The 14,712-nt window shown below is 43.6% G+C and overlaps 1 protein-coding gene across 1 annotated transcript; it reads left to right on the forward strand.

The window, feature by feature from the left end:
* The first annotated feature begins 4,236 nt into the window (after nucleotides 1-4,236).
* LOC133960776 (uncharacterized) lies at nucleotides 4,237-8,594 on the forward strand. Its single transcript, XM_062395614.1, has 3 exons — nucleotides 4,237-4,579; nucleotides 5,747-5,791; nucleotides 7,138-8,594. Exons 1-3 carry the CDS (start codon nucleotides 4,237-4,239, stop codon nucleotides 7,335-7,337), a joined length of 588 nt encoding a protein of 195 aa, XP_062251598.1. The 3' UTR covers nucleotides 7,338-8,594.
* Nucleotides 8,595-14,712: the final 6,118 nt, after the last annotated feature.

The following is a 14,712-nucleotide window of genomic DNA, read 5'->3' on the forward strand; positions in this document are numbered from 1 at the left end:
AAAGCCTGTGTCGAGCCACATCAGGTGAAGATGTAAATATAATAGAATCTGATATTTCAGTGTGTTTTGGTTCCCACGTCAGACACCATGAGGCGTCAGTGAGAACACGAGAGCCGAGCCACCTCCCTCTGACCTTCAGCGTGAAGAGGATGCTTTGGATTTGATGGAGGGCCTTAAACTACATCAAGCCAATTTCATTTCATTGGAGGAAAATCAATATGGCCCAGTGTCCTATTTACCTGTAGAGTATCGGGGGAGGGATGGAGGAGCCGATGAAGGTTGACCTGCTCTCACATGATGACACAGAAATCCTCCTTCCAGTTACAGGACGGATCTTTTCTGTCATTTCAAATCAAATTACATTTTTTAAGTTTATTTAAATTGAGTGTTTCTCACAACGAAACTGTTTGTGTTGTGTGAAATGATCCGATTTGTGCATGATCGTTAGGAGCCTGAAGATTTATCCACCAGTCGGCCATGTTGAGTTCAAAACCGTGACTGCAGAGGGCGCTGTTCCCCGACAAAAGTTGCTTTAATTTTGAATTCCAATCGATATCTCACAAAAAACGTGATGTTGTTTTTTACGCAAATGTTTATGAAATTATGCGTCTGGTTTAAATATTGTACAAACTGTGTTTTAAATCGTTAACTAACTTTTCTTAAACTGGTTTCTGTGGTTCTGTGTGCATATATATATATATATACATATATATATATATATATATATGTATACCATCTTTTCTATGCTTGGTTTCCACTGGTACGTGTAATTACAAGTTAGCAGCTACATTTAGCAGTAGAGATATTTTTTTTGTTAAACGTAGAGGAAAATATCATCAGTTGTGTCGACGAGACTGAAATCTTCTTTAATGAAACCACGTGATTTATGGAAAAAGGACAAAGGACGGGGAGAAGGATCGTGGATCATCATATGAATCCACTTCCTGAGAATCTGCTCAACCTCAGGGCTGCTGAGGATTAATGTGTGTGTGTGTGTGTGTGTGTGTGTGTCAGTGTGTGTGTGTGTGTGTGTGTGTGTGTGTGTGTGTGTGTGTGTGACCTGGATGGTTTTAAGTGGAGAAGAAGACTTCCTCCGTGCAGCCTGTGAGGATGAGACAGAGACGAGTGACAAAAAAGCTTAATTTAGCCGGTGAATGGAGGAATGTGGAGGAATATGGAGGGATGGAGGGATGGAGGGATGGAGGGACGGAGGAGGCAGCAATCGAACGTTTGTCTGAATCGGGTCACATCTGATAAATCACACAAGTCCAGTATTGGGGTTAATATTCATCAGGCAGCCAGATAAGCCCGAGCCGCACAGACAGAGATTCTGTTATTCGTCAGGACAATCTGATCCACATGGGAATAGAGAGAATCCTCCGTTCTGATTTCTCTTTCTTCATCCTCCCTTCACTCCCTTGTCCTCCTCAGTCTCCGTTAAACTAAGAATCCCTTTAAATCGATTGATTTGTCTTGATTTAGGATTTTGTTCTCTTCTACTCTTTATCTCAAGCAATTTACAAATCAGATTACAAACACGTGAATTTAAATACGGTTACACAACTCTCCAAACACACACACATGGACACACACAGAGTCGGTCACAGACTTTATCTTTAATACCTCTGCACTGTTGTGACACGTAGTTTCATGCACGGTCGTGTGGAACGAGATACTTTTCGTTTCATTAGCTTTTAACCTTGTGGAGAACATTCTGTCCTTTTCCATCTTGAATATTCTTTTCTCGTTTCTGGGAGTCGGCCTCTTGTTTGGGTGAAACATGAACCGAGTGGAATGAACGATTTCAGCCTAGTTTTGGATTATCCCTCAAATATAACAACAAGTTACCAAACAGAATTCGTTCTGGTCTATAAATATAAAACCTGCAGGGTCTGTTCATGTCCCCTGAGCTCAGCACAGACACACTCAAAGCCCAAAGGACACATTAGCAAAGTTTTCATGAGTTTCATATTTTGCATCAACCGTCTCATATTCCCAGAGGATCATCGGACTGAAATACCTTCAGCTGCAGATGTCCATGACCGGGTATGAGCAGGCAGCTTCTGTTTTCATCAGAACATATTACACAGCAACTAGAACACTGAACATGCATGTGATGTTACACACACACAGACACACACAACCTAAACACAGATCCTAGGATTCGTCCAACACGTCCTCACTAAACTGGAATCGGAAATTAACGAGACGGACACATTACGAGCCTCATTATGCAAATCTGTAATATACAGACTCACCTTCTTATTAAACTATTTAATTATGCAAATGAAGATGGACGACATGACAGCTCCCAAATCCCACAGTGCATTGCGGTAATACACATCCAACCACAGATCCTCATTCTGTCTCTTCGACTGTGTGTGAAGTAGAAATATAAGTTTTATGTTTTATTCACAATGCAAAGGAGAAAAACTTCATTACCCACAATCCTCTGGTGGAGCAGGGATGTCTCTGATGGGTGGAGCTCACATTTACCAAAATCAGGTCGGCTACGATTGGATCGTTCAGAGTTAAGTTACGACACCATATGAAAGAAGATACACAAACACACAAGTGCAACATATTACAACACTATTTCCATCAGGCCGATGGAGAGTCAGCTTACTGTCGCCTTCTCCCGGAAACTGAGCTGGAGAACTGAACTGATCTTTCAGAGGTGGACCTGCAGCAGGATGAATCCCCACTGGGCTGGTTCTCTGTTGTCGGGCTTCACAGCCTCAGTGACGTCTCGTAGTGGAACACGATCGCTTCTCGTCTTTTCTTCTTCCTCTGCACTTTCTCAACATCCTGTAAAGGCTCAGAGACATTTCAGACAACACGGCCGGTTCGTCTCCGAGGTCATGGACAGGGACATTCATGAATCTGATCTTAATATAGAGTTGAAAAGAACCCGTCCTCTACCTTTGGGACAGCAGACTCCCTGAAGGCCCCCTGGTGGCTCGTGGACGCTGTGATTGATTTAAGGGTCAGTGAGTCGACTTCATTTCCTCTGAGCTGATCTTCCAGCGGCTGATGTGATCTTAATTGAGTCTGGTTCATCTTCTCAGGGAGAAGCAGGAGCAGAGGAGAAATGGAGTCTTCAGAGGTACAGAGATAAGTGACGTCTCTCAGTTATCTGTGGTTCACTGTCCACTCTGTCTCTAATGGAAGAAACTAAAGTGGACCGTTACCGGTTTGGACGTCACTGTTCTTCTTCATACAGATGAAGTTTCTACAGCGGTAGAGTCGACAGACGGACTCGTTCACACCTGGTTTGTTTCAAACCTTAAAAAAATACATTGTTTAAATTCAAATACGACAAAATTACTTAATATTGAATATATTATTCAAAAATACACTGTGAGAAGTTATTTCACAGGAATGTGCTGTCACACTTTACAGTTTTATTTGTGAATTAATTTGAGTTTTTGAGCTCAGCAGGTTAATTGTTCCAGAAGTTTGATCCCTTTTCACTTTATTGATAAATGATATTCATCAAACCTCATTTGATCTTTTATAAACTTTCTAATTAGACTTCATCTGATTGAAAGATGAAAGAGAAGACAATCTCTCTCTCGCGTCTCTCTTTCTCTTCCAGGATTCATTTCAAGACACGTTTGATTTCGTGAAAAATCTCCACTGGTCTCAAATTAAGACAAGAACTCACCTCGAGCTGATCCTGGAGCCGACGAGCCAACAGGATCAAGTGGATCCGAGGTTCTCACCGCAGGTTTTTTCCGGTCACCTCAGAGGAGGAGGAGGAAGAGGAAGAAGAGGAGGGAGGCTTCGTGACTCCAACCCGTTCACCGTCCTCTCCATCCTGCGACCGGTGGTTCTGCGGATGTCTCGTCTCCTTCAGCCAACATCAAGGTTCACGCGTTTTAAGGAGAACATGCCGACACGTCTTCCTCCTCGTCTCTCTCCGTGTTGGAGATTCTAGGCTCTTGCTTCCTGCTGCTCTTTGGAAATGGTTCAATGCTCAAAACCTCTTCGTGATTCGTGCGTAAAAGGCGCGCAGCTCGTCGGTGTGCGTCGCGTCGTCGGTGGAAGCGAGGTAAGTTTTCAGAAGCACCGATGAGCTCCTGTCGGACTTTGGCTCCTCAGGAAACCTGTTGGATTAAACTGTCCCTCCGGACGGACGGGTTCCTGGTGCGGCCCCTGTGCGTCTTCAGATCCGTGCGCCCCTGTGGTCCTGCAGACACCCCCCCCCCCCCCCTCCTGCGGTGATTAGAAACTATGTTTTTATGCAACACGAGTGCCATCAAGGATTGGAGCTACTTCCTGTCTCAGATTCTGCCTCTGATGAATAAAACAACGGGCTTGGTCAGCATCGACAAGGCGGAGGCGGTGGCGACCAGCAGCCCGCCGCTCCACTCCAACCACACCTCGGGCATGGAGCACGTCTTCCAGTCCTCGGAGAGCGACCTGCTGTTCACCGACCACCGGACCCCGGGCAGAGACCCCATCCCGCTGCCCAAGGCGGTGCTCTACCTGGTGGTGGCCGCGCTGGTGGTGGTGGCGGTGGCGTACGCGATAGTTGGACACCTGGTGAAAGATGTGGTCAATGACTTTGTTGTTGGTACGTGACCCCTGTGAGGTGTGTGTGTGTGTGTGTGTGTGTGTGTGTGTGTGTGTGTGTGGTCCATGTGTGTATGAAAAGGTTAATAAATATTTTGAGTTTAGATGTATATTTAGGTGAAGGATATATTTAGGTTAGGGATATAGCCTAAATCTTTTAAATGTGACCTCATTCTGCGTGTGGACCCTGACACACACACGCTGAGCCCTCACTCGTTGAGAGCCACTCCTCCAAGAGAAGCAGAATCCAGGTCTTAATTAAAGAGCGAGAGAGAGAGAGAGAAGAGGAGTTAATTAGATTCATTCAGGAAAACAACAGTGGAAGCTCAGAGACTCAGATCTGGAGGATCTGTGCTCAGCCGGTGACCTTGTGAGGAGACGTCCTGACATGTTAGTGAGAGACCAGGTTCTTTCCCTCAGTTTGAGGAGCTTCCTGTGAGTGATGCATAATGAACGACTGACTGAAGCATTGAGTCTATTCTTAGGAACCAGTTCGGTCGCCTATGTGCTGACTTGACCTGATTGTCTGTGTTTTACGTCAGGTGGTTTTCAGAGATTTCACTCAGTAACGTCTCTGCAGGGGCAGATCGGGACAGAGGGGGAAGTTGTCACTGATGTTCTTTAGGTGTTCAGGGTTTTTTGGTTGAATTACATTTAAGATGCATTTGACAAGTTCTGTGATTGTTTCAACAATTTGGGAAATCTTGAGGTAAATTTTCAGATTTTGAGGAAGAGGAAACAAAGGGTTTTGGTGGCATGAGTGAATTTTTTTTTTAAGTTATACCAAGATGTTAAAAAAATAGCACGAAATCATAAAACATAAAGCTGCTCATTTCCTCCACTACCAACATTAATTGTAAGACATTCATTGGGTTAAAACGACTCCCATGCATATGTAATGTTTTATGATGAGATGCCGCTTTGTCTTTGTATTTTCTCTATGAAAAAGAACAGTTATTATTTGGGTTTTAACAGATTTTGCTTTGTGTCGTTTTAAGTTTTATAAACCATCACTCAATTGGGGCCGTGCAGGTTTTAACACATCGATAGTCGACCCAGTGTCTGAGCTCCAGATGATCACATTTCAGAATTAGATGGAATAGAGTATTGTTCTCTGTCTCTGTGTCTGTGTCCGGTCTCCAACCTGCTGTTCTCTGGTTCCCTGCAGGTGGAGGCCGGTCCATTGTTGCTGAAGGTGAAACCAACGAACCAGGTGAAAAAGAGCAGGTCACAGTCTGCAGCACTCTGCCACAGAGACACACTGACCTCTCTGCTGCTGTGTTCAGCAGTGAGAGCTTAGCTGTCCGTCTCCCCCCACCTCACCTGAGCCCCCCCCCGCCCACACACACACACCTTTATATGACACACACACAGGCGACACCATGTTTGGACTCCCGGGCTTTCTGAGGTGTAAATGTGGAGGATTTGTGTCTTGCAGCTTCACTTCTCTGACGTGGTGCAACATGAAGGAATCAGAACTCATCATGGTGTGAGTGTAAGACACAAAGCTGCTGATGAGCACGGGGGGGAAATGGTTGAAACTGAATTTAAACTAAAGCAACAGAAATAAAAACAAACATTAAACCTTACCCTTCTTTCATTTTTCATCAACCTTAGCTGTATTTCAAGTTAACTTCATTTATGTCTCAAACATACACAAATGTTTTTGTGTTGCAAAAGTTTTAAGTCAAAATGTGTTTCCAGGTCAAGATGTGAGTTTAATGAAAGAGTTGTTTAAGTTGTTTAAGTTGTTTAAATTGCCATGTTTTGAAGACTTAACTGAAAGTAATCATGTAATCCTTAACAATGTAACTGTAATCTAATTACTTATTTTTAGTAAATTCCTTCCCACCTAACCCTGCGTACAGTACACGTTTACTAAACTTTAAACATTCATTTTTTTATATTTCCTTTAATGTCGTAACACACAAAAAACTGTATCAAACACATCAAAGTACGCAGGACGTCATGTTATAAGCTTGTTGTGTACAAGTGCTAAATCCTCATGGTCCATGTATCAGTGTGTTTATGTATCATGATATCTGAACGGAGGACTGGTCACGGAGCCGCTCTGTCGTCCGGCTCAGTCTCCTGTTCTTCACACTCACCTCTGTCGACCTGAATCTCAGCCGCTCATCTGACAGAGCAGTGATTGATGTGTTCCAGTTGGAAAAGGCTCCGCCACACGTGATGCAGCCGCTGTGCGACACACACACACCTCCCCCCCGAAACAATTTAATGGTGCTTTGCCTCTAACGGAATTACAGAGGCTGAATCCATGATAACTTTCTGTCAGATGAAGTTCGCAGCCTTTATCTGTGCATGTTCTAAATACTGTTATACCTCCACTCACTCAGGGGACGTCTGTGAAGGCTCATCATAAACTATGGGCTTTATTAAAGGGAGAGAATAAGCTTGCATATTATAATAACATATGGACAAGCTAATTGTTCCAGAGGAGGAAAGAAGGGGAGAACATACAGACAGTTCATTGGAGTCCATGTGGACTCGTTCAGTGACGTCCAGCTTCTCCTCGTTCATCCCTCTCTCTCTCCTCAGATCTGATGCTTGGACCTCGTCGAGTTACAAACCAGAACAAGACGGAGATCAACTGCGTCGCGAGCAGCATGAACGAGACGAGCCACATGTCCCTGAACCGGATGAACTGCCTGAGCTCCAGTGGACAGACGGAGGAGACGGTGGTCACCATCGACGAGACGGTACCGCTGCGACCCCCGGACACTCGCTCAGGGACTTAACCCTGACCCTCAGACTTTTCCCTGAGAGAAAAGCAAGGCAGCGTATTTGTCTGGGTTTCTCATTGGAGTGGAAAGTGTGTCATGAATCAAAGCTCTTTCCGCTGTTTCATCACCTGCAGGTGTCGAGGCCTCAAAGGACGACGGACTGTGAAGCTGCTGGAACATTGGAGGCTTCAGATGCTGGAGATGCTCTCAACTCTTCATAGTGACTGTCGAGGAAAGATGCAGCTTTGTCAGGATGAACAATCTGAGGAAAAAAGTATATTTCTTGTCCTCATCGCAGTATTATCACAGCTTTATTGTGAAAATACTCAGTTCCCTGCATCCACAGCCACACAGTGACTCTACATACACAATCAGTGTGTGGTCAGATTAACTGGAGATCTAGTTACTGAATGCAGATGAAATGCCAACGTTTGTTATTACCAATCTAATCCATTATGATTACAAAAGATATGATCTAAACGGATTACTTCTGAATCAAAGACTGGAAAAACCGCACCTCAAATTAGAAAACAAAAATTCACGAAGTTCCACAAATATTATCGTGAAACACCTAAAAATATATCAGTGCGATAAAAATGCATTTTGCACATTTAGCATTTGTACGTTAGCTAACGAGCTAATTCCTGCTGTTATCAATCGTAGTTTATAACTGTGTCAGATGCAAAACAGCCGATGACCCTGGTGGTGACAATCGTTTAAATACAATTCAAGCTGAAGTAGAAAAATAAAAACTCTTCCCACATTTCTTTTTCTGCACATTAGCTCGTTGACTGTGAAGGAAACTTTCCTCCACATGTTTCTTCAGAGTTTAATCAACGTCTTTGCAGATGACGACTTCATTTATGTCTCAAACAAGCTGCTCTGGACACGGACGTTCTTGTGTTGAAAGCTTTTTAAATCAGAAGATGTTTACCGGTCTGAACCTTTAATCCTTTTCAATTGAAAACATTTATATTTTAATAACTCAACTGAAAAGTAATCATGTAATCCTTGACAATGTAACTATAATCTAATAATCTGGACTACCTGGTAGACAGAACACGTTGGTCAGTATTTATTGTGATATTGCTGATACAAATACCTCATTTCAATCTTTTTTTTATGTTGCAACCCAATATTACACTCAAATTTGTGTCACACATCAAATGATACAGGAAGTATAAACACTGTCTCCTTTTTGTGTAACAAAATTTGGTGGCAAACAAATTGTAAATAGATAAAATAGAATCATTTTGTAGTTTCATGTTATTAGCTCGATGTGAACAAATGTTAAATCACCTTCAAGAGCTCCAGTTAAAAAACAATGTTCGTGTAATTTCAGTTGTTTCTATGATAATCACGTCTCTGGTTAAATATCTGAACGTGACATCACCCCTGAAGATACAGTGTTGATTTAATATTTAATATCAGCTTTTTGTCAAAGCCTCTGTTTACCTGTGTTACCTCAAAGGGCTGCGTACTAATGGGGCTGATTCTTAGTGAGCTGCATTAATACCGGACGACATGTTGGAGTGTGTGAGTCACAGCAGAGGAGGTGAAACAGATTTGTCTGTTGTATCTGAAGGTTTTCGTTTGTAGGGCAGTTTTATAAAATGGTGTTTAACTGAACCTTTTATTTCTTTCACCATCACTCACACTCCTTCTAATAAACTGTCATTGGATAAAGTGCGACGGTTAATTCTTTGTTTATTATTTTCATGTACATCAGTAACTTTCCTCTGTGTTTGTGCACGTTTTCTTTCACCATGAAAACAGTTTGACTCTCAATACAAAACAATCACAACTCTGCAGTTGTTCCGAGGTACAAGGATCCAATATATCATTCAGTGTCAGCTGTCAATCATTAGGTTTCAGCCAGTTGTCATCTCATCAACTAATATCTAAACCAAACTTATCAGAAACACTTTAACAAACATCAGTGTGATAACAAACATTTATTTAACAAGTTTGTCTGTTGGTCCACTTCCCATTTGCTAACATGGAGGAGACAAGGTGTATGACTTTTTATTTCCAGGAGGTGTCATGTCCTCCGTCAGAGTCGATGGTTTTGGCCTTTTCATTTCTTAGAAAATAAAATAAATATGTACATTCTTATTCCTTCAACCTGAAACAAATGGTTAAAAGTTTCAATATACAGTAAAACATGTGGTTTATATAAACTCTCTCAAGTTTTCTTCACCTTTATTAAAATTCGCAGGAACGATGAAGGTCAGCGCGGAACAGCAGAATACAAATGTTGTTGCGGTGGTGACCTGCTGAGGCAGTGAAGCATTAACATGACATTTCCTAACGCCACACAACCGAGGAGAAACACTGACCCACAGCTTCAAAGTGTTATTATAAAACCCACGCAGCCCAGAGAGGGACCTGCTGGGACCTGACCTTGAGGATTCCTGCTGCAGTGTGGTCCCCCCCCCCCCCCCTGCAACCTCACAGTCTCAGAGGTTCTTCAACGCATCGACCAACTGCTGTGAAGACGTAGAGGAAATACTAATGAGCGGCCGAGGTCACGTGTTTGATACCGTGGAAGTGGAGAGAGGACGTCCGTGTCACTACATAGACGTTTCTCCTCTTCCTCCCACCACCAGGTCCCATCTGCTAACATGGAGGAGGGAGGATTCATGACCTATATTGCAGCCGGCCACCAGGTGGTGATCTCAGATGTTTTTGCTCTCACTGTCTTTGAGAAAAACGTATTTGATGTGTGTCTGTCTGACCTCAACCCGAACCCGAGGGCCATTCCTCTTCTTTGTTTCCTGGGAGAACAGATCATGCTGGGTAGAAACCATCAAACAGCCCTGCCAACAACCAGATCTGTACGTAGCTTTGATGGAGCGAGTTATTCAAATTCATCTTTTAATTGAGGTGAAAATATGTCGGTTGCGTGCTCTGAATGCTTCCTCACCTCAAAGCACCTTCTCAGTGTGACTCAGTCGTCCTGTGTTCTGAGGACAAACTCCAGCGGGTTGCCCACACTGCTGAGCGAGCTGCTGCCTGTCAGCCCACCCTCCCGTTTGAAAGGTGCACGACACGTGGGGCTAATGAAGAGGCCGTGAGGATTGACGAGGACCTGCCCAACCCGGTAACCATCTGTTCCAGAGTCCCTGCTCCCGCCCGCTCGGTGAGAGGTGTCCTCCCGGCAGAGTCGTGTCACAGGCTGAGTCCTCACCTGCTCTCTGCAGCCTCACAGGCCCTCAGGCCCTCAGGCCCCAGCAGGATACTTAGGGGGCCCCAAGCACAAGGAACTGAAGAATAGCACTAACTATAGTGTCGTAGCTGTGGACTAATGTAATCAGTGGTTCTCTGGGGCCCGTCTCAGAAGACAACAGCCTCCTTTACCCAGCAGCCCCAGCCTTTATGGCTACAACCACACTGATGACTATTAATCACGTCTGGAGAACGACTGTCCCTTTTCATAATGTCCTATTTAACACATCAACTTTCCAAACCAAATTAAATATGTCCCTGCACATTCTTCCTCATTTTCTGTACTTTGTGATTAATGCCTAAAAACAAATGATCCAGAGAACTGAAGCTTTCTCCTGCTCAGCCTCGGGACAGGTTGCTGCCGGACTTTCAGGGAGACATTTCTCCCAGAGACAGCAGAGAGACAGCAGAGCACACAGAGTGATGGATGGTTTGGAAGTGTCCCCCGGCCTCGTACACCGGTGGAGCTCCGTGTGAATGTGAGCAGCCTGAAGAAAAGTTTGATAGTACAAACTCTCCCGGGTCAAACGATGGAGACGTGGTAACCTTGTGTCTCAGTAAACTTTACATCAACGTTACATGAATGAACGTGAAGCCGTTTCATTCACATCCAGTGAATCTGAATTCAGCTTGAGCTGCTGCAGATTGAGACTCTGACTCCAGAGGAGGAGGCAAAATAAAAGCTTATCAATTCTGTTTGTTATATTCAGTGCGTCTTCATTTCTGAGACAATCTTCACAAAATAGTGTTTAACGATCCAAACTGTTCCCATCATGCAATAGTAAATTTAAGTTTTATTATAAATTACAATCAGAATATCAAAATCCCATGAGACAGATTGGGATTTGTGAATATCTGCAGTATAAATCAGATTAGATTGAAAAATGGATGAAAGATGTTTGAACCCACTGAAACTCAGTGTGATATTTACTGTGTGATAGCGCCCCGAAGTGGCCAAACAGCAGAACAACAGCACAGACATATATTTAGAGTTCATAAGGGTTTTTTAAATTTCTAGTTTTCTGTTCAGAACTGGTTTCGGTGTAAATACATCAACCCACAACTTACACCAGTAATTTCTGTAAAAATAAAAGTCCTTCACAAAACAAGTGTAAGTGTCAAACCATTACACTTTCTGTCATTAGATCATTATAATATCTTATTACTTTATTAAAATTCGCAGGAACGATGAAGGTCAGCGCGGAACAGCAGAATACAAATGTTGTTGCGGTGGTGACCTGCTGAGGCAGTGAAGCATTAACATGACATTTCCTAACGCCACACAACTGAAGGGAAACACTGACCCACAGCTTCAAAGTGTTATTATAAAACCCACGCAGCCCAGAGAGGGACCTGCTGGGACCTGACCTTGAGGATTCCTGCTGCACTGTGGTCCCCCCCCCCCCCCCTGCAACATCACAGTCTCAGAGGTTCTTCAACGCATCGACCAACTGCTGTGAAGACGTAGAGGAAATACTAATGAGCGGCCGAGCTCACGTGTTTGATACCATGGAAGTGGAGAGAGGACGTCCGTGTCACTACATAGACGTTTCTCCTCTTCCTCCCACCACCAGGTCCCATCTGCTAACATGGAGGAGGGAGGATTCATGACCTATATTGCAGCCGGCCACCAGGTGGTGATCTCAGATGTTTTTGCTCTCACTGTCTTTGAGAAAAACTTATTTGATGTGTGTCTGTCTGACCTCAACCCGAACCCGAGGGCCATTCCTCTTCTTTGTTTCCTGTAAGAACAGATCATGCTGGGTAGAAACCATCAAACAGCCCTGCCAACAACCAGATCTGTACGTAGCTTTAATGAAGCGAGTTATTCAAATTCATCTTTTAATTGAGGTGAAAATATGTCTGTTGCGTGCTCTGAATGCTTCCTCACCTCAAAGCACCTTCTCAGTGTGACTCAGTCGTCCTGTGTTCTGAGGACAAACTCCAGCGGGTTGCCCACACTGCTGAGCGAGCTGCTGCCTGTCAGCCCACCCTCCCGTTTGAAAGGTGCACGACACGTGGGGCTAATGAAGAGGCCGTGAGGATTGCAGAGGACCTGCCCAACCCGGTAACCATCTGTTCCAGAGTCCCTGCTCCCGCCCGCTCGGTGAGAGGTGTCCTCCCGGCAGAGTCGTGTCACAGGCTGAGTCCTCACCTGCTCTCTGCAGCCTCACAGGCCCTCAGGCCCTCAGGCCCCAGCAGGATGCTTAGGGGGCCCCAGGCACAAGGAACTGAAGAATAGCACTAACTATAGTGTCGTAGCTGTGGACTAATGTAATCAGTGGTTCTCTGGGGCCCCTCTCAGAAGACAACAGCCTCCTTTACCCAGCAGCCCCAGCCTTTATGGCTACAACCACACTGATGACTATTAATCACGTCTGTAGAACGACTGTCCCTTTTCATAATGTCCTATTTAACACATCAACTTTCCAAACCAAATGAAATATGTCCCTGCACATTCTTCCTCATTTTCTGTACTTTGTGATTAATGCCTAAAAACAAATGATCCAGAGAACTGAAGCTTTCTCCTGCTCAGCCTCGGGACAGGTTGCTGCTGGACTTTCAGGGAGACATTTCTCCCAGAGACAGCAGAGAGACAGCAGAGCACACAGAGTGATGGATGGTTTGGAAGTGTCCCCCGGCCTCGTACACCGGTGGAGCTCCGTGTGAATGTGAGCAGCCTGAAGAAAAGTTTGATAGTACAAACTCTCCCGGGTCAAACGATGGAGACGTGGTAACCTTGTGTCTCAGTAAACTTTACATCAACGTTACATGTATGAACGTGAAGCCGTTTGGGTTCTGCTGAGTTTCAGAGGAGGAGGCAGAATAAAAGGTTATCAATTCCCATCATGCAATAGTAACTTTAAAGTTTTATTATAAATTACAATTATGAGACAGATTGGGATTTGTGAATATCTGCAGTATAAATAAAATGAGATTGAAAGATGGATGAAGATATTTCAACCCACTGAAACTCAGTGTGATATTCTCTGTGTGATAGCGCCCCGAAGTGGCCAAACAGCAGAACAACAGCACAGACAGTCGAATATTCAGAGTTCATAAGGGTTTTTTAATTTCTAGTTTTCTGTTCAGAACTGGTTTCGGTGTAAATACATCAACCCACAACTTACACCATTAATTTCATTGTCAAATATTAGACATCTATGAAAATAAAAGTCCTTCACAAAACAAGTGTAAGTGTCAAACCATTACACTTTCTGTCATTAGATCATTATAATATCTTATTACTTACCTTTTTTCAATGATTATGTTACATTTTATTTCGGTGTTGGTGCCGTATTATCTTTTATTGATAATAAATATATCACTCTATATAAAACTCATTGAACTACCTCAGTTTGTGAATCAGAACTGTTTAAACATTTTTGTTTGTGGACATAAATACAGATAAAACCGATAACCGTGATCATTTAGGTCTTTTTGATTGTTAAACTAAATAGAATCACATAGTTTCATCTTTAATTTCAACCAGTCGTTAGATGTGAAACTTCACAGAAAGGAGGCTGTGATAGTCGACAAACAAAACTCTGCTGTCATCCTGCATTCATTTTCTCTCTAGCTCTTCTCTTTCAAGTTTCTCTTCATCTTTCTCTCCCTGGAATCGAACCAACTCTTCCCACTGCTAATGAATCTCCCCCACAGCACCCCCGTCCTGACTGGTGTCTCCTCCGAGCTGCCTGCAGGACACAGTCACAGACAAAGACAGACAGAAGTACCGGCTGGACGGGGACAGGAGGAGCTGCCATGTGGAGACACGTGCTCTGACAGACACAGAGGCAGTGATGGGGACGAGCAGCAGCCGGGTCGTCTCAGTGTGTCCTCACCGTTCTGGAACAATCTACTTCTGACCAGAGCCGTGGAACCAAGATGAAGTGGATCAGGATGGATTAGTTTAGATGAGAATGATGCAAATTTAATATTTATCTTTAAACATAAAGATTAAAATGTCAAAAAATAATCCAGATGTGTAGGTGAATTAGTTTTATTGTTTTGTGTGTAACTCCTAATGTGGGAACAACATAAATAACTGTATCCTGTACATATACAGTAACACAGAGCAACAATTAATATAATAAACCCAATTCTGTAGAATGATATAAATAATATATCATTCTACAGAATTGATACTTTACTTCTAACA

This window comes from Platichthys flesus, chromosome 9 (genome assembly GCF_949316205.1).
Source record: "Platichthys flesus chromosome 9, fPlaFle2.1, whole genome shotgun sequence".
Taxonomy (NCBI): Eukaryota; Metazoa; Chordata; class Actinopteri; order Pleuronectiformes; family Pleuronectidae; genus Platichthys; species Platichthys flesus.

Bases quoted from the DNA above. Each gene is read 5' to 3' on its own strand.
- LOC133960776 (XM_062395614.1), top strand. From the start codon at position 4,237: ATGTTTTTATGCAACACGAGTGCCATCAAGGATTGGAGCTACTTCCTG. The intron at 4,580-5,746 runs GTACGTGACCCC...GGTTCCCTGCAG, and splicing joins GGTCAATGACTTTGTTGTTG to GTGGAGGCCGGTCCATTGTT. The intron at 5,792-7,137 runs GTGAAAAAGAGC...CTCTCTCCTCAG, and splicing joins AGGTGAAACCAACGAACCAG to ATCTGATGCTTGGACCTCGT.